This window comes from Manacus vitellinus, unplaced genomic scaffold (genome assembly GCF_001715985.3).
Source record: "Manacus vitellinus isolate BGI_N305 unplaced genomic scaffold, ASM171598v3 scaffold_50_pilon, whole genome shotgun sequence".
NCBI lineage: Eukaryota > Metazoa > Chordata > Aves > Passeriformes > Pipridae > Manacus > Manacus vitellinus.
Genome location: NW_021940612.1, coordinates 2012966 through 2033706, shown reverse-complemented (window position 1 = coordinate 2033706; position 20741 = coordinate 2012966). Strand labels below are relative to the sequence as shown.

At 41.4% G+C, this 20741-nt stretch overlaps 1 protein-coding gene across 2 annotated transcripts in view; it reads left to right on the top strand.

Annotated features, from left to right (window-relative positions):
* The first annotated feature begins 215 nt into the window (after nt 1–215).
* Nucleotides 216–20741, top strand: part of TJP2 (tight junction protein 2) — a 54684-nt gene continuing 34158 nt past the window's right edge. The window contains exon 1 of one of the 2 annotated variants that reach the window (XM_029962913.1): nt 216–333. Coding sequence is in view for 1 of the 2 variants with exons in the window: in XM_029962912.1 (XP_029818772.1) it covers nt 8014–8076 (63 nt within the window). In the remaining variant the exon portion in view is untranslated. Of the gene's footprint in view, nt 334–8010; nt 8077–20741 lie in introns of those variants that run through there. The other variant, XM_029962912.1, reaches the window with a different exon arrangement.

Genomic DNA, 20741 nt, shown 5'->3' with positions numbered 1-20741 from the left:
AATTGGAGTTTTTAGTCTTGCTGCAAGTGTAACTCTTGCTGAGTATCTCCGTTTTCCAAGCACTGTTTCTACTTGAATGCCAGGGAAGCTAAAGCATATCAAACTAATCAGAGAAGTATATTTTATATCCTCTTTGTCTCTAGGACTTCAGTGTTCCAGGCTTCATAGTCATGCTTATGTGGTTGTGACTTAAATGAAACTTTGTTTTTCAGGGAGGAAACTACTGCACTGCCATCTCCTTGTGCGTGGGACTGGGAGCACAACTGTACATCAAGCCCAAAGCATCACACAGCAAGTAGACAGAGACACTCAAAACCCATCATTCCTCCCAAGGTACTAGTCTAGTTGCATCAGTTAAGAGTTGGCCGTTAGTTTAAAATTATGTATTCTTGTCATATGCTAGCTAAAATGTATATTCTTTTAGCTATGTTTTCACAAGGTTTTAAGAAACTATACTTACTGGAGTAATACAATGAAGTCAGAACTAGTTATTTTGGATTCCCAAAGCAATTTAAAATGATTACATGCACATTCTCTTGATGATGTACAACAGGCCTTCAGAAGAAGAGAGGCTTCTGCAATGAACTCTATTCTGTTAAAGTTATGCAAATAGTAATGTACAGGCCTGTACTAGTTCAATTCTTAGTTAAACATTGGTAAAGAATTGATTTAATCTATGAAGATTCAGCAAATATAAATATTTTGCATGGACTTGGGGATAAATTACTTTAAGCACGGAGGGTAATATTAATGGAGATTGCTCAGTGACTCAGTCCTGGGAAACAGAATAGCCACACACAGGGAGAGTTGTTTTGCTTGCATATTTTCTTATAGTACATCATTAAGGTAAATATAATCCTTTTGACATATTAACCTTGCTTTTGTAACCTTTTTTCAAGTGCTTCTAAAAGGAGTATAAAAAGCATTCTTAGCATTATGTGTCAATCGAACATGCTTCGCTTGTTTTTGTAAGTCATTAACAGATTACAATTTTAAGAGGAAAAAGTTGTTATGCCAGTGTGTTCCAAAACTGTAATTGACTTATCTTTCAGTTCTGAGATGAATAGCTATTGCTGCTTTAGTTATTTACTTGGAAATGTGGATATTAGTTGTCCTGTCTTTTTCTAAGATGTGACATACTTAACCAAAGCTACTCATCTGTTCAGTGCTCTGGGAGTGAGGAAAATATATCAGCGACACATAGCTAGGCAGGAATGTCTCAACTGAGGTCTCCAGCAGACTCTAATATGTTCCTTAAAATAAAAACTTTCAAGGATATGGTATGGAAACATTACACCAGGGAACATGGATAGTTGCAAGTTCAACTCTTAGCAAAAGAAACTCCAGAACCATGTATCCACAAGATCAAGATGCCTTAAAACATGCATCCAGCCATCTTGTCTGTGAACTCCTAGGAGTTGTAGAACTGGCAAGTGAATGCCTGGGATGGCCGTGTCCATGTGCTTTCTCTATGATGATTGCTCTCACTGTTTCCCTTGGACTCTTGCCAGCTCACTTCAATCATTCCTGAAAAACAGTACCCAGAAGTGGGCATGGTACCCTAGCTGGGACCTTGCTGTTACTGAACAGGGAAGCAGAACTGCTTTGTTTCTTAATAAGCTCATCAGCAGGACGCTTGCCAGTAAAAATAGGACGGGGAGGGGCAGATCTTTGAAGCATAGTTTTAGTGCTCTAGAGATCTAACTTGGCTGAAGAACTGCTGTCTGGAACTTTGTTTTTTAAATTAACCCCTGTATCAGAAAAAGTAACACATTTTTGCATGTTTTGCATCTTGTGCATTCCGTTTATTCATTTGCTTGTTTTCAATAAGCATAATGATCTCCATGAGAATGGGATCTTTGCTTTCTTCATTGTTTTAATTAATTTAAGCTATCACAGTTGATTACCGTTGTAAAGTTTTTGATGTTGTAGGGTTTGACTTCTAGTGAGGGAAGGCAGATAAATTGCTAAAAGCAGAGGATTGTTTCACAGCCTTGTCAGGAGCAGTCAAGAAACATGGAGAAGAGAAGAAGGAAATGAGATGTAAGCAAAATCAGTGTTCAAACAGAATGTGCTCAATGTGCCTGCTGTTAAAAATGAACAAGCTGGGGCTAGGGAAGAGATTTCCTTTCAAGTGTTGATACACACTTTTTTATGGTGTTTGAGAAGAAAAACAGTACACATTTGTGTGGTTTGGATCTGTTTAAACTACACTGTTATTTCATTCTTTAGAATAACAGTACTAGCTTTTGTAGCTTCTTAAACTGATAGAGGTCGAAGTGCTTATGCCAAAGAAAGTTGCTTTAAATTGCACAGTCTGTAGAAGAAGGGAGTGGTGGGTATTTAGGTAAAGCCACTGTTAAGTCCCTGTTCTACTCCTTAGCAGTGGGTCAAACTATTTCATTTGCTTGCTGTACCAGTGTAATTTTCAAGGCACTCCAGTGTAGTTTAAAACATTGCACAGATGAAAATGTGCTTAGAGCAAGCAGACTGTATTTCTTATTCTCACAGCTGTAATTTTTATTAACTGTTATCAGACACTTCTGCATATTTCCATGCTGCTTTATCTACACCATGAAATCTACTATATATCTGTATTTTCCAGTTGGCATATTCTTTGCAAATAAAGTAGCAATAAGCAAAACAAGTAGTCTTCTGGGTTTTAGCAGAATAAATTTGTAATGTGTGGGATCTAGTAGAACTGTGACTAATACTTCAAACCTGTTGAGGAAAAATATACTATATTACTGTATTTTGTACTGTTTGTATCTCTAGTGTTGTTCCTAGTTGTTCAGCATTTAACAGTGTTTCAAATTTTATGAGCTTGAAATTGAGTTTATGATTGACTTGGAACAGTGCTGCTTCTTGCTCTAAATCATTATCTACATGTTTTAAATTTTGTTGATCTGGAGTGTGTAGGTAAATCTGTATGTCTAGGTTTAAAAAATATCTGTTATCTAGAGAAATGTCTAGGTTTAAAAAATATCTGTTATCTAGAGAACATCAAAATAGGTGGCCCAGTAAGTGACAAAAGATTTTCTACTGTTGGTTACCCCATCAAAGATCTGTGTGAAGTGTGAGATGCTGTTTATGTTGGACTCTGTGTTTCTTCCAGGGACATCTGTCTTTTCTAAAATAACAGCCTTAGAATTGCTGCTTTGAAACCTGGAAAGTGTGTATAGCTGTTCATCCTTACACCAGACCAGAGATGGCCAACAGACCAGATCCTGCAGCTGCATACCAAAATCTTTACGTTTCATAATCACAAGCTGTACTTTGGAAGTGGAGACAAGGGGCAGGAAAATGATTGCATCATGCTGCATTACACTGGCACTTGAGTCATGCAGCAACCTCACAATGACAGGCTAATACAGGTGGAAGGAGACCTCAAGTGGTTTCTAGTGCAATCTTGTGCCCAAAACAGGGTCAGCTGTGAGATCAGAACAAGTTGCATGGAGCTTTACCCAGCTGGGGTTTGAAAACCTCCAAGAACACAGACTGTAGAACTTCTCTGCAGTGGGTCCATGATTTGTCTGTCCTCATGAGGAAAATTTTTTCTCCTTATATACATCTGAACCTGTTTTGTTTGAACTTTTGCCCATTGTCTCCTATCTACTTTGCACCACTGAAGAGAACCTGGCTGCATCTCTTCAATCTCCTCCCATCAGCACCAGCAGGCTGCTGTTGAATGTCCTGAAGCCATCCTTCCTCCAGGCTAAACAAACCCAGCTTCCACACTTCCTCTTGCAGGGTTAGTGCTTCAGCCCCCACCATCTTGGTGACCCTCTGTTGGACTTAATTCTACACATGGTAGCAAGTGCTAAGATAGTATTCATGGCATTTCCTCTCCAGTCCGCCCAAGACAGAGATTAAGATTACTGTGCCATACATGTGACAACGCCAGTGTAGAGCTATGTGTTTGAACCATATGTAGCTCCTGAGCAGTTTGAGAGTCAGAGGTCAGCTACCTACACATCCTCTAATCCTGAAGGTTGAATCTGTTAGGGCCCAGCTTACTATATAAAGAAGCGGACGTAATTGGATTTATGAATCATTTAAGTAGGACTGGGCTGACTGATTTGTGTGATTTTGCAGGCTGATGACAAATGGCAGTCTAAAGAGATTGCCGGGAAGGGGGAAAGGCTGTTTGGCAACATGGTATTTTTAGAAACTTCTACAGTGCCTCTCATCACAGGATCATGAACACTTGCTTAAAAACAAAAGCAAAACTGATACCTCTGTTCAGACAGTTCAACAACTGGACTACCAGCCTATATTCCCAGTATCTCCTGCTGAAATCAGTTCCCAGCTGTTAAGGGGGTTGCCTGTGTTTGCCATGCTGTCCAGCAGCACTACCAAGTTTTGAACTTTAACATTTAAAGAACAGAAGAATAATTGATTGTCAGAGGGGCAGGTTAAAAGGCTTGATGGTGGAGAGGAAGCGGAGAGAACCTCAATCACAACATGGTAAGAAATCTTGGTGGCTGCAGGCAAGTTGCTGAATAGCCTTACTTGGTTGGCAGGAGTAACTGTGAGAGGCAACTACTTGTTTTAAATTTGCATTCTGTAGCATAGTGTTAAATGGGTGTTCCCTCTGTGGATGCTGGAAGGAGCACAACTGCTTCATTCACAGTAGCATTAGATAATTTATGGAATATGTCCTAGGTTTTGCATGACTCAGGCTACAGCAAGTGATCTCTCTAAATTAGCGCTACATGGACCATGGATTCAATCTGATTGTAGGCAAACAATGTCTGCCTTGATTAGTTAAACTGAAAATCTCAACGGAAAATGTGTTCACTGCAAGTTATTTGCATGTTTTTCTTAAAGTTAATACGAATTAATCTTTCCATTAATTTTAAAATTTCTGCATGCCTACATAACATTTCATGAAATCCTCTGCACATGATACTGCTTTGTACAGTTATTGCACGTGCAGAATAGCTGGTCCTAAACACTGCAGAGGACAGAGCTGCACATCTATAGCCCAGCTCATGCAATTTTGCCATGGTGCTTGTACCCAGCCTTTGCTCTTCATGATGCAGTATCCCTTCCAGAACTGACTACAACTGAACCTTCACTTCCCATTTCAAAAGGAGACTAAAGAGTGAAACATGCATGCAGCAATGCCTCCAAACACTCAAAGTGCTGCATAGATAGATCAGACCATTTGTCTGGAGCTCCTGCCCCTCTTCTGACCTGCTGTCCCAGAAGAATTTTGGCTAGGTATTCTGTATCCACATTTAGGGGTCTTGTGGTGTTTAAGAAAAGCTGAGACAGGAGAGGTTATATCTAATTATATATTTAATAATGTGCTTCTTTGAGCTGCAGTTTAGGGGTTTGGTTTTGTTTTCCTTTGGATTACATGGGAAGAGAATGGAGATGCTGTCCTCCCGTGGAGTAGCTGCTTGGTGAATTGGGTGCTTTGAGCACCTGTTCTCCCTTTTCCTGCCACAGGAGACGGGAACTTGAGCTGCCAGAGAATTTTCTGCAGCTCTCATCACTGTTTACACTGATATCTTGTACCCTTACATTTTTTGTTTAGTTGGCATCATCCTGCCCTCGTAAGGCCTACCTGCATAACCACCCTGGGAGGACATCTTGGTCAAAGAGCAGGCCTGAAAGGTCTGAAAGTTTGTTCTCCATGGTTGAATTGGAGTATACGTAACTTGGAAATTGTTACTTCATTGTTAGTAACATCAGTCCATAGCATCAGTGTGGGCATCTGGGCTCTTGGCCAAGCTCTAGGGTAAGCATGAGCACTAGAGGCCACTTAATGCTCACATTTGGAGGATGGTATTGGAGGATTTATTAATTGTGGCAGATTAGCTGTTTGGTTTGGGAAGAGAAATAAGAAAGCAGGAAAGGATATTTGTCCTCTCCTCTTACAAGTGAGAAATTTTATGGCTAAACATGGGAAATATTTTGATAAGCCCACATGGATTATTTTCCATCTGTTATTGCAGGAAACTAAATGGAGATAAACTAAATGGAGACCCTTCCCAGATGGTGATTCATGATAAGGGATCGAAAACCAGCCTATCTTGCTTGCATAACTGGAGTCAGTTCCTGCATCTCTGTTAGACTTACCTCAGGCTAGCTAAGTGTGTTTACCTTGGTTGCTGCCCTACATCTTGGGGAAGTATAGCCTCTATTAGTAATAATACCTCGTGGCTTTGATAAAGTTACAGAACATGCCAAAAGGAGGCTTTAGATCAAGCCGTAAGTTTTGTGTGGAACAAGAGATAATCTTCCTTGGCCTTGTATGGGATAGGTAGACCCTTAGATTGCTCTGCCTGGCACTGCCTGCACTCCTCAAGAGGTAGTGTTTTGTGGGGGAATCAAGTGCTAGCTCTTTGTCTTCTCTCAGAGCCTGTGTGGAAGGAAGCAGCTGCAGGACGCTGGTACAATACTTTATGCTGCTACAAACTCGGTATATGCGTAACAAACTCGGTTATATGCAGTCACAGGGATCTGGTGGCTTCTCCTGTCCCTGTCCCACCTCATGTCTGACAAACTCTCTTTTTGAAAAAGTATATTGCCATCCAGTTTAAAACAAAAGTTTTTCTTGTGTCTAAAACTACCTAGTTGTCAGCAGCAAAATCATGTTATTTTCACTGTGTTGCGTCTTTTCAACAAATACTGGACAGTGGATTTCTTTGCTGATGCTGTGATGGAATATCCTATGATGACGTTGCCAGCCAGTGCTAGCTCTTTGGAAAGTTGCCTCCAGTTTGCACAGGTGTACAGAAGTGCGCATTGGTGTGGAGAGTGACAGCTGTTTGGCCTTGCCATGCTGTGTCTCATGGAGAAATTCTTGGTGCTGGATGCTATCGCAGGATCCTTTGTGTGCGAGGAGCCTGGCCCCCTATGTTTCATTTTTCCAGGTGGTCATACCACCAGAGTGCTAGTGTTGCAGAAAAAGTTGCATGGTATCACTCACTTGTAAAATTAACTGAAAGGAAGGACCAGATGAAAGAACAAAGTTCACAATTTGGCATTTGTCTGCCTTTTTCTCTCTTCAAATTTGAGGGTAGGCTAAACAAAGTAACAGGCTGTTTGCATTCTTTTTTTTTTAACTGTTGTTTTAAGAAAGCTCTTCCCTTACAGTTTGTCCTCATTCTAGTTTCTTCCTTCCAAGAGTTGATTCAAGTATTGCCTCATCCACCCAAAATAGCATAAATCCAGGAAGACGGCAGCACTGGGAAAGAAGTCTTTATTTCCAAATACAAGTGTGGTTCAATTTTTGCCCATCTACTCCTCCTTAGGGCTTTTAGTGACCACACATTTCTACAAGCTCTTGAGAATAGCTACCTCAAATACGTGCTTTTTTTAGCATGTGTAATTATAGCCCCAAATTCAGGCAATTTGACCTCTGAATTAATAGCAGCTGTTTTGACTGTCAAGACTGATGTGGAGGGGCTGTTACATGGTGGTAAAGAAACCTAACCAAGGGCTGCAGACTTGAGGAATCCATCAGCTGTGATGGGGCCTTCACATTCACGTCCTCCTAAAAACACACAGACAGAAAAGGTGGATGTTGCTGGTGCGTGTCTGTTTGACAGAGCAGTGCTGTGGATACTGCCCAAAAGCCTCATGTCGGAAATGCTGAGCGGGCTTGGGCCACGCGCCCCATCGCTCCCGTTTATCCTGTGACAGGCGTCAGCTAGTGGCCACTGCCAAGGGCAGGAACACAAGAAATATTTTTGTAAATGGAGAATAACAATTCTTTTCTTCCCAGGGAGAATGAAAATGTTTCTTCGCCTCCCCGGGGCGTTTGCAGGCATGATTGGCTGGCGGCGGGGGCGGCCGGGCCCCGGCAGGACAAAGTCTCTCTGTGGCGGGCTCCTCAGAGCCGGCTTTGTCCTGCCGGTCTCCTGCTGCCCCGCAGGGCTCGGCGTCGCAGGCACTCGCCAGCGCCGGGCCTGTTCTCTCGGAGGGCGAGAGCGGGAAAAGCATTCCGCGAGACTACGGGGACTGACGCGCTAAGCCCCCGGGGCCGGCGATGTTACTATGGGAGCGAAGCAGGGCTCCACCGGGAGCGGTGGCGCGGAGCCCGCGGTGGGGGCGATGCAGGTCGGTACCGTCCCGTCACACACCGCGCTCCTCCGCTGGCCGGGTCGCCCTCCGGCACCCCCTGTCCCGGCCGTGCCCCCGGGGGGGCAGTGGGAGGGCACCTGCGGCACGGTACGAGGGGCGCGAGTGACATCGACGCACGGGGGTGTTTCCAACCCGCCTAACTCACCTGCGGCCGCGGCGACACCGCCGAGCCTCGCTGGGACCGCCCGCCCTTTGGGCAGAGAAGCCGCGCGTGTGAGCCGGGGGAGGACCCGCTTAGTGTGGGCTGCGCGTTTGGTCCGCGCTTTCCACCCGCTCGGGCTGGCCGAGACAATGCTGGAGCCGAGTGCGGGGGAATCCCGTGTTTTTTCAGTTAAATGGGAGCGGGGAGGCAGCCTGGCCTCCGCAGTGCTGACCGGTTCCCGCGGCGCCGGAAGGCGACACGTAGCTTTGTATTTGTATTGTATTCCAGCTTAGGAATGCTGGCAAGTCAGTATTTTAACCGAAAATACTCCAGTTTCTATGGAGGAACAAACTCCCGAGTTTGATATAGAAAGTTCTCTTCTCCCTCCCCCTGGCCCCGGCTTTTTTCTTTTCTTTTTATAGTGTCAGATGCTGAACTTCAGTAATCAATGTAGCTATGAAGCACCTAGGAGTACCACAGCATCTGTCAGAAGTGGAGGGACTATGTGGTGTGCGTGCCAGCATGCAGGAAACTGAAATTATCTGTAGTCATTTCCCCCACCCCCGCTAAAATGTGGATGTGGCATAAATACAACTTATTTATGCCTCGTACTTTGTTCTGTTGCTTGTACAATAATTAGTACTTCAAGTATCCTCTTTGTGTATGAAATCTGTGTTCATATTAGCCAATGTCCCATACTGTATGTGTTAGTGGCATTTATTGACCATCAGTGAACTACCAGTTGATTCTTTTATGCAATTATTTCCAGAGTGTGTGTGTTTGTGTTGGTTTTTGTTGTTGGGGGATTTTTTGGTTTTTTTTTTTTTTTTTTTTTTTTTTTTTTTTTTGATAGTTTGGGTTTTGTTTGTTATTGCGTTTGTTTGTGTGTTTGTTAGGGGTTTTTTTAACCACAAAGGTTGTGCAATTGGTCTAGGTAACTGTCTCACTCCCTCACCTGTACTATCGCAATGTATTTGACACTTCCCTTGCTGCAGTAGGTGTAATCACTTACTGATGGCTCTGGTGGGAGAAATAGAAATACCCATAATAATGTGTCAATGACTTGCCTTGCAGGGGTTTCTTGGGTATGAGGTTTACATGTGTTGACCTGAGATGGATGGAAAGTCTGACTTGTGCACGTTTGAGGTATCGTAGTTACAGAGCCTGTATCTACAGACATATACTTGACATGGCTGTTGCTTAAATACTTCATTTAAACAAAATTATGGTCAGTATGGAATGGTTCCTGAAGTAAGACACCTTGCAGTGTATTTCAACAAATGTTGAGATATACTGCTAGACCATGCTGTCTCCTTCCATTTGTCTCAAATAGCAACATTTTTTCTACTTGCTTTTATCAATATTGATGGAATCCTTTTGAAGTTACTGACAATGTTCTGTTGGCTTGATAAAAAGTGTGGGTTGTTGGGCCTCAACTGAGTATATGGGGTTTCTTCAAACTGTTTTAGGGACTGCCTTTCATGTAAAGAAATAAGAATTAAATGGTTTGGGTAAAGCTTCTTTTTGTTTCACAGCTGTGAGTCCATGCAGTATTGAAGTAGGTTGTGTTGGCTCTCAATTCAGTGCCAGCTTCTCTGTCAGCAAAAAGAGAGCTTTGGCTGATCTTTCCTTCTGCCTATTGTGTGAGACTGTGAGAAAGCTCATGTTTCTTACGTGGACTGAACTTAAGTAGGGAGACATTGTTGGTGTAGCTACTGCAGTGGTTATATTCCTTATAATAGAGTTACTAATAATGCCAAAATTCCATTTCTTTTATAAAGACAACTACTCATTAATTTGTAAAAAGAGACAGAAAAATAATCTGGAGAGGTACTATGGCTATGATTTCTAGTTTCCTCTTTATTTTTCCTAATGAAGCTGTGCAAACAATATGAAGTTTATAATTGTACTAGGAATTCTGTTTTTCACAGCTTGTAATTATTAGGACTATGAGACAAATGAGGATTCAACTGACATTGGAAACATTTTTTGAGTCTATTTTATAACAAAAAGTGGTAAGTTGCAGTATTTTCTTAGGAAGCTGACCTCATTGATACTGCAGGAATCTTTTTTGAATGACCTGAACAGTACATGATTTATGAGGCAAATAGTATAGTATAATTAATGACTGTGTTCAAATTGCAAATGAACTTAAAATAACTTTGTTTTTTAAAACCATATTTGAAATGTACTGTTGCCTAAAAGACTGAGGAGAAAAAACTCCAGGCCCAGTTAGGTAGGAGATAAGATAAGAAAGCAGAAGTTTTAATGAGCCTTCAGGCTCCGGGAATACAAAAGCGTTGTGCCAGAAAGGTGGATAATTTCCTTTCCTTTTTCAAAAACTTCCTCTGCTGTGTCTCTCCATACAATAGTGTCATCAATGTATTATATATGTTCTGGAGCCTTATCCTTCTCTAGTGTAGCCCGAATCTGTCCATGGCAAATGGTGGGACTGTGTTTCCACCTCTGGAGTGGTCAGTTCCAGGTGTCCTGCATGCCTCTCCATGTAAAAGCAAACTGCAGCCTGCACTCTTCTGCTAAGGGGATGGAGAAGAATGCATTTACAATATCGATGGTGGCGTACCACTTCACTGCCTTGGACTCCAGTTCGTACTGGAGCTCCAACATGTCTGGCACAGCAGCACTCAACAGCGGGGTAACTTCACTTCGTTCATGCCACAATAGTCCACAGTCAGTCTCCACCCTCCATCGGATTTACGTACAGGCCAGATGGGGCTATCGAAGGGTGAGTGGGTCTTACTGACCATCCCTCAGCTCTCCAGCTCTCGGATCATTTTATGGGTGTCTCGGTTTGTTTGGTACTGTCATCTATGCACTAAATAAAGAACTTACCAAGAATTTTGTGTGATCTGTGCTGATAGGACAGATGTGTATTGCAAATACCAGCCTTAAGGCAGAATTATGTTCCTGAATGCATCTTAACTGAAGTGTACAGTGTAAACCAATACGTACATGCAATTATTCTCGATGCTGTGTAAGAATAAAGCATCATCTAACTTACTAAATAGCGGGAAAGATGCCTTCATGAACCCTTCAGGCATCTCTATCCCACAACCTCATTAACAGTAAAGAAGAAAATGCTCCTTCAAGACTAGCAGTTAACTAAGCAGGCAGATGATCATCAGCAGCTTTCCAGGTGTTTGTCTTGTGTTGTGCCCCATTATATAATCAGAAAGCAATATCTTTTTACATATTCAGGTGCTGTAGTATCTAGATCTGATTAGCTGCATGAGTGTTTCATAACTGAATTTTTGATCGTTCTTGTTAAAAAAACCCACACAATATAAAAAAAAAATCTTGAAAAAAACCCCCCAGCTCCGATCTATGGCATCCTGATACAGCTACAAGAAATGATACACCTATCCATTACTAATGTAGTTATTACTTTAATAAGTATGTGCTTAGTCTGCGTATCTTTCTCTTGCACATGCATGCCTATTCTGTGATGAGAAAGCATTTCTCTTATGAATGCTCACCCCTTATGATTCTTACTATGAAGTTTTTGGAGAGAATGCAAGATGTCCAGCTAGACTGTCATTCTAGGCTCCACAAACAAAGCTGTGAGAGGCAAACTGCTGGCCTTTGAACTGAGCAGCTTGCTGCCAGGCTCAGTACTTGATGCTAATTGCTATTCTTCCTATGTTCCAGCACTTGCAAAAATCTACTGGATAATGTGGGTTTCTTCTAAGTAGCCATGGCTGAGGATTCTTCCATCCAGCCAGTGTTTCAGAAGCTTTTTGAAAAGCTGCAGACAGCATGAAAAACAACTTACATTTTTGATTTATTTTCCTAAGTAATTTTTATTCCAGAAATAAAAATTGGTCAGTGGTTTTGGTTATTCTATTCATGGAGTTGATACATTATTAAGGCAATTGAAGTGACAGTAGCATAGCTAATTGGTAACATGTGTGTACATGCTCCTCAGATGATGCCATCAGAACTCCTGTTTCTGTGTAGATCTGTACTTGTATAGTTTTGTCTATGGGCTAAGTAATGATTGCAGTTTGACTGTAAATTTTTATTTTCTAGCTCTTGAAGATTCCTTGAAGTCTTGCAGTTTAGCATCAAAGTGGGGATGTTGTTTCTGACTCAGTACTTTGGCCGGAGCTCCCTTTCAGTTGCTGACAGCTGACAAATACTTGTATGTGCTTTACCTAAGTATGATTGTGTACAGCAGGTCAGGTTGCAAAAAACCCTGGTGTCAGACTTTTAAAGACTTAGTGTTGATTGCAGACAGATGGCTACTGACACTTCCAACATTTGCTATAAACTGAGCTCCCCTTTGGCAGTTGTTCTTCCCTAGCTATTTGTGTGCAATGCCAAGTGCACCCAAAAGATTTAAGGATAAGTTAAAATGAGGGAAGAAGGCAGAGAGATCTTCAGTCATGTGCCTCATGACACATTTTTCAAGCTATTGGTAGAAGGTGGGAAGCCCTGCACCAGAGTACTGTTGATATATGTGTCTTAGCTGTCCCTTCAGTGTATGTGAAATACTTGTGTAGATGTCTTCAGTATGTTTTGTCATTTTCTGTGTACCTTTTTGTTTGGCAGGTTATTATGATGCCTTTTTAATTTTAATGTTGCTATGGTGTTAAACTATAGAATTTAATTAATTAAATTTTGTCCGTTAACCTCTCTGCCTGTTTTTATAATTTGACCTAATTTTGAGTTCCTTTTTCAAGGTTTCTTTTCCTGCTTTACTTTATAGAAGCCAGCAGGATAAGTTCCTGATGTCTTCTGCAACAATAAGGATGGACTGAAACTCTTGGATCACAAATTATTTGAAAAAAGGATTAAATTTTTCTTACCTTTTTTAAAGCTTGTCTGTCTATAGGCAGGTACATTACTTCATTTTCTTTCAGATGGGAAACAAGCAAAAAACTTCATTAGGGTTGTTTCTGCTTTGTGTGTCAGAAGGTTCTTGAAGCGTATAATGCTCAGACCACAAGAAGAAAACTGTCTGTTCCAAATGTGAATTGAGAATGAACTTTTAGTTGCTACCAAAGTGAGCTTTGCTCAGGATAGTAATTTAATGGAAACATTTCTAAATCTTAATCATTCTAAGCTGTTTAGTTTCATTTTAGCATATGCAAAAGGATTCTCTTGTTTTTCTTTCTTAGTTCTTTTCAAAGCCTCATGTGGTTTCTGAAAGTTGCGAAAGGATGAATAAAACTTGTTCTATTGCTGAGCTTGTTCTGGTTGGCTTATTCTTTGTGTATTCAGCTTGCAGTTCAGTGGAAATGGCACTATTTTATAGGCATGTGTCAGTTTAGTTTCATTTAATGGTTGGAGTGAAGCCTGAAGTTCCTTATGTTGATGTTACATGAATGTGAAGTGTTGACTTGGTAGAAATATTGCATCAAGGGCTCTAGTTTGAAATTGTTCTGCTGGCATCCTTTCAAGTGAAGAAAGAATGGCTGCAGATAAACTCAGATTAGTGCTTCAGGAATGAACCAGCCACATGAAAGTTACTATCTTAACACGAAAGAAAACGGGAGCTGACTTCACCCCTCTGCCCCTTGTGTTGATTTATTGCTTATTGGATGACTGCTGTCATTAACACTACTGGTAGGAATAATTTCTACATAAATTGGGGGGGTGTTTGAAAAGTTTCTCATAACAGTGTGTTCAGATGTTAGCAAAGTCATGCATACCATGTGCATAACTGCATGGTATACTTTGAGTTCACATCCAGCCTTGCAAAAGGATTGAGGAGAGGAATGGAAAATACTTGAATTTTACCATTCTCATCTGCCCTTCTATTGTTTTCTTACCTCAAAGTGTTTTATCAGCATCAGGTACGTGGTGAATTTTAGTGTAATACTACTTTATGTTGGATTACAGATTGCTGATGACACTGTCCCAGAAAAATGCAGAGCTGTGGGGAGCCTATATGCTTTTTTTTTTTGTTTGAAAAAGAACAGAAAGGCCTTTGAAGCCTTGAGGAGGAAACTGTTCGGAGCAAAGTGATTCTGAATGTGTTTTACTGAAGTAGGTGCTTAATACACTGTCTTGTGGTATCTGAGATGTTGGGAGGGGCTGGATGATAATTTGTTTGTTTCCTCTTCTTATAAATGTACTGGGAGGAGTATCAGTGTAAGACTTACAGACCTAAACCCTTCAAATGCAGTCTCCAGATTTGCATTTGCATCTGTGCATGACACTGTATGGATGACAGAAAAATTACTAAACTCTCTTTTGCAACAGATTCTGTTTTCATTTTAAATACAGGGTGCAAGACACATTAAACTTTAGGAGTGAACATCAGCAATGCTCTCTGGCATGACTGAGTAGGCTGTTGAGACATCTTGAGAGGGAGAGGTGATTTACTTTAAACCTTGAAGGCAGGATTGTGGTGGGAGAAGGAAAGGAATGCAGAGAAGTATGACTAGTGTGACTAGAAAACAGTGAAGAGGTGGCTAATAAATTGAGCTGTTTGTTGTGGCACATATCAGAATGATGCTGAACATATAGCTTAAAACATTAATTTTATAGAGTTTTGGTATCTTTTGAATTGTCAATTTTCAATATTTTTTAATAGAAAGTTGAATTACGTTATTACTGTTATGGACATTTAAATGCATTTGAAGCTTTTCTTTAACTTGTGTATCAGTGTGACCTTTTGTTTGACTTTTGTGTTCTGTGAGGTTTGTGATACAGCATTGGTAGTTGTATGAAATGCATTGTATTGTGTGAATTTTATGGGGTTTTAGTCTTAGATGTAGTCAAATGTACCACTAAATTTTAAGCATTACACAGAACTCTATTCAGGTTTATTTCCTTCAGCCAAGAAAAGAAAGCTAATGTGACAGTATGTAATCTTACTACCACAGAAATGCTTGACTCAAAGTAAAATGCTTCCAAGAATATGGGATATCATTCTTCTATTAGTAGAGTTAGAACAAAGGCTACTAGAAACCTTAATAGGGAAAGACAGTCTGGCTTGGGATGAACCTTGGAAACTGACAATTGGACCATTGTGTGAATAGTCTCGCATTATGACTGGATGATTAAATATAAATGCTGACCTGATTGGATTTTATCCCACTTATGAATTGGCCTTTCAAAAAACAGTTGCGGGAAGCAGTAGACAGGTAGGTACCCAGCTTGTTTTTGTCAGATTCCAAAGCTACAGGTGTTGAATAACAGACAGAATAGCAGAAGTGTATTTTCTCACCAGCAGTTTGTTGATGCTGGAGTCAGTCGCTTGTACTACTTGGTTTGCTGTTTGAATTATGGGTGCAGAAAGACGAAGCATTCAAAAACAGTAGCAGTACAAGGTGTACCACTGAAGTTGAATGAAATTATAGTTAGAGCTTTGGACCATGCAATGCATATGGTGCTTTGGGGTTTTTTTTCTTTCAATTTTTATTTTTCTAAGATGCCACAAGAGTAAAAGCTATGCTTTGGCTGCAGGGAAAACTAATAAAAATATTAAGTGTGAAATAAAATAAGTGCACCCACCATTCCTGAAGTGCCTCATTTCATGAATTTTTTATTCTAGCCTAATGAAACTTATTATACACACTTACTGAGTTTAATTTACCTCATCATCAAATCCTGATACTGCAAGTACACAAGAACAAAGGTTTTTTTGATTATGCCAAGGAAAAACGGTCCTCTTGAACTTAGTTGTTGCACAATCTGCTGTAGCACTTTGATTCTCACACTTAATTTGTGTGGGGATCTCAAGGAGCAGGAGGTGCAGAAACAGTGTCACTGTAAAGAAATGTGTTAAGTTTACAGTTAAAGTACATGAGGGTGGCTGAGTCAGAGATAGCCTTTAAAACTAGTGTTGACTAGGTGAACTGAAAGTCCAGTGTCTCTTCAGTAGTGTTACCTTCTAGTAGCGTGTACAAAAAAACCCCTCACTGCTGCCGTAGTCTGTGTGACAAGGTGAAAGTCTGGAAAACTTCAGAAAACAAAACAGCAAATAAACTCTTCATTTTCGGTGTGTCTCTACGTATGCGACATAGGCAAGTATAACTGGTCTTTCATCCTTTTACTTGGATTAATTTTGATCTTCAACCTGAAATCGCTTGGCTTCCAGGTTTTTATCTCCTGAAGCCGTGCTGAGCTTTTGCAAGACCGGGCACGTGCTGTGCCCCAGGAGGTGAGATTTGTTCTTTTCTTTAGAACCCCTTCAACACCTATTGGAGAGTAAATTGACATTTCTCCACTGGACTGGTACTGTGTGTCCCAGAACATGTCTAGGTAAAACAGCAGCTGGCTATCCTCTGTGAAGCAATTTGTAAAAAGTAAGAAATCTTTGATGATTTCTAGCAACTGTTAGTTGCTAGAGTGTTCTCAAGAGAAACTGTTTTCTAAAAAATAAAATCATTTAAATGGGGGGTCAGGGAAATGGGATCTGAGTTGTTGGTAGTTTGTTTGGTTTTTTCTGAAATGGCACTTTTGTATTTCAGTTAAAGCTGTTCGCTCACAAATTTTGAAGAATTTATTCCTTCCTATTGGGGGAGCACTGGAACAATTTTACCAGGGCAATCACAGAACTGTTGTTGGGCAAAAGATAGTGAAGAGAACTTAATCCTGAAATAGATCTAAACTGAATTTTTATGAGTTTCAGGTTATTGATAGGTAAGACCTCAGAATCTTGCAGCTGTGTTTTGAATACAATCAGTTTCTTTTTTTTTCTGTCCTCATCTTGAACAGGCCTTTGTTTCATTTGTGATGAGATATTGTACTGGTTTGCGATGATGCATATGTATACATATAAGCCCAGTAGAATTCAGCTGTAACAAGTGTAAACTACTCTGCTCGTGTCTTCCACATTGTTACAGAAAAGTTTAGAAGTTTTGCGTGTGTACTTTTACTTGGTATAACACATGAAGGTTATAAATTGATGCTGAGTAGGTGTTCTGAATTTATCACACTGCTTTTTGCCCTTCTCACCATCACCCCTTACCCCCCACTTCCATCCCCAATCCTGATCATGGTAAATGAAGACCTCCTCCTGACAGCATCACAGCAGTTCAGGTGGCTGCTTTTGCATTAACCCGCTTCCACAATAAGAGGAGAGGGAATGGGCAGTTTTTAAAAAGATAGTTGTTCAATAAGCATCATTGTTTTAAAAAAGGCACCACAAAACCCTTAGTAATTTTTGCATACTCAATCAAAATTATTGACTGTTGCTCTTGATCTCTCATGTACTGTGAAATACTAGTGAATGAGGTTTAGGAAGTACCTCTGTGTGTGTGTTGCTTGACTTTACTGGTGTAATGAGTCATTAATCTTCTATGTCAGCAAAATCAGGACCTTAAAGGACCTCACAGTTCTTTCTGAAAGTGTAAACTACTTAAGTTCAGGTTAAAAGTAGTTTGGAAGAAAATTTCATTCTGAAAATGTAAATATAATTCTGCTTTTTACTGTTAAGTTCTAAATTGTAGCATTGCTAATTTTCAGGTACCTATTTTCATGATGTCTTGGTGTCTCTGTTAAGTAATGTGCATGATTTGTTTTGGAGTACCAGATTTTCTCTAGAACATAAAACTGCTTGGGGAATATGTTTATTTCCTTTATATAAACAGTGCAGTTAATTCACCACATCATCTAATGTGGTGAAAAGGCACTTAATGAAACTGGAATCACTAAGAATACAACCACAGTCTGTTTGATGATAGGATATGTGCTTGAGACGAAAGGAACAAAACAAAAAGAATATAACACCTTGTTTTAACATCAGTTTCCATCATCCTTAGTATGAAAAGAAAGTTTTGGAATAGGATTTTGTCGTAATGAGAACTCTGGGACTTTTTTTTTAACTTCTACAAACTATATTTATAAAAATCACTCAAACGCCAGCCCTTTTGAGGAGTAAATAAATGGACATGTTGTGTACCCTGGGGCCCAGTTCTCCCGCCGGAGTGGCCAGCGGCGGTGTTCCCGCACCGGGCAGCATTCCCTCACCTCCCTCTCCCCTCGGGGCCGGCCTGTGCGCGGCGGCGCAGCGCCCCCTGGCGGCGCGCCGGGCACCACCGTGCGCCCGGCGGCGGGGGCGGGAGGGGCCGAGGGACACCGGCGCTGTGGGATCCTTCTGGAATACTAATTCCTGCTTGGTTTCGTGGTGCCTCTGTACTTTGAGGTGCCCTGCAAATTCAGCAGGAGATGGCAACGCAGTTCCTAGTGCTTGTACGCCTTTATAATATGCAGCATGAGGCAGTGAAGCAGGCTTGCTTCATCAGTGCCACTGGGACAGATATATTCAGTGTGTATACATGTATATTAAAAATATCTTTTTATCATAGAAAATAGAATATCCTAAGTTGGATGGACCCACAAGAATCATCAAAGTCCAGCTCCTGGCCCTGCACAGAACTATCCCAAAGAGCCACATCGTGTGCCAATAATATCATCCAAATGCTTCTTGAACTCTGTCAGGTTTGGTGCTGTGACCATTTCCCTGGGGAGTCTGTTCCAGTGCCCAGCCACCCTCTGGGTGAAGAACCTTTTCCTGATATCCAACCTAAACCTCTCCTGACACAACTTCAGGCTGTTCCCTTGGGTTCTCTCACTGGTCACCACAGAGAAGAGATCAGTGCCTGCCCCTCCTCCATCCCTCATGAGGAAGCTGTAGAGTGCGATGAGGTCTCCCCTCGGTCCTCCTTCTCTCCAGGCTGAACAGACCAAGTGACTTCAGCTGCTCCTTGTACAGCTTTCCCTCCAGACTCTTCACCATCCTCATTGCCCTTCTTTAGATGGTCTCTAGTACATGGATATTTTTCTTATACTGTGATGCCAAAAACTGCACACGGGACCTGAGATGAGGCTGCACCATTGCAGAGCAGAGTGGAACAATCAACTAGTGTATTTTCTCATAGTCTTGAGTACACTTAAAGCCACTTAGGAACTTTCATTTTACTGTCTTTTCCATTCAAAGTTTTTTAGTTTGTTCCTTTATTTCCCTGCTCCTGGCTGGGTGGCCAGTCCCAAAGAGTGGTGGTGAATTGGGTTAAAGCTGGCTGGTTGCTGGTTACAAGTTGTGTTCCCCATGGCTCAGTACTGGGTCCAGTCCTTTTTAATATGTTACTTGGTGATCTGGACGACAGTAAGCTGGGCAGGAGCGTTGATCTACTGGCAAGCAGGAAGGCTCTGCAGAGGCATCTGGACAGTCTGGACCCATGGGCTGAGGCCAGTGGTATGAGGTTCAATAAGACAAAGTGTCGGGTTCTGCCTTTGGGTCACAACAACTCCCTGCAGCGCTACAGGCTTGGGGCAGAGTGGCTGTAAAGCTGCCTGGTGGGAAAGGACCTGGAAGAACTGGTTAACAGCAGCTGAATATGAGCCAGCAGTGCCCAGGTGACCAAGAAGGCCAGTGGCATCCTGGCTTGTATCAGAAATAGTGTGGCCAGCAGGACTAGGGCAGTGATCATTGCCATGTCCTTGGCACTGGTGAGGCCTCACTGCAGATTCTGTTTTGGGCCCCTCACAACAAGAAAAACATGTTCACAGAAGGGCAACAAAGCTGGTAAAGTGTCAGGAGCACAAGTCCTATGACGAATGGCTGAGGGAGCTGGAGTTGTTTAGCTTGGAATAAAGGAGGCTCAGGGGAGACCTTGGTGCCATCTACAACTACCTGAAAGGAGGTTTTAGCCAGGTGGTGTTCAGTCTCTTCTCCCATGTATAATGTGACAGGACATGAGAAAACGGCCTCAGGTTGTGCAAGGGGAGATTTAGATTGGATATTAGGAAAAATTTCTTCATAGAAAGGGTTACCAAGCATTAGAACAGGTTACCAAGGGTTGTGATTGATTCACCATCCCTGGAAGTATCTAAAAGCCATGTAGATGTGGCACTCAGGAATATAATTTAGTGGTGAACCTGACACTATTAGATTAACAGCTGGACTCAATGATATTGGAGACCGCTTCCAACTTGAATGATGCTATGATTTAAAAACATAAAATCTGGTTTTCCTATCCCTGTGTATTCTTAAAAGTGAAGCTTCATCTGCTGCCTGAGTTGATCCTATATGCAGTTTTAGTTTTCATTTTGCTATCTTCCTTGGCCTGTCAGTTCAGCTCACAGAAATGGCAAGAGAGTAATTAAGTGGGGAAAAAAAATGAGAATGTTTTTGCTGCTTTAGAAAGTTGTTTTGGCTTACTTTTAAGAGCTAAATCGCAGAATTTGCAGAATGAGTCAAGGGGCTGCATAAAAATGAGGAAGAGTGTGGAAGTTGTTATGGTCAGAAAGAATTTGTTTAGTTGATACAACTGAAGCTGTACCCAGCCTACAAGGTAGTGTGTTTGGGAAGAAAAACCTGCATAGCCACAGATGAAAAGAGGTGTTGATCTTCTGAGAACCTTCCAAAGGTACTTGCTTCTGGAGACAAGGAAACCTTAATGAGTGTCCTAGTTAGGACAGCTGAGATCAGTTCATCATGGTGGGTGTAACCCAAAGCTGTATTCTATAGCCTTCCATGTCATTTCCCAGAAACTAGACTATTGTTGTCAATAGACTATTC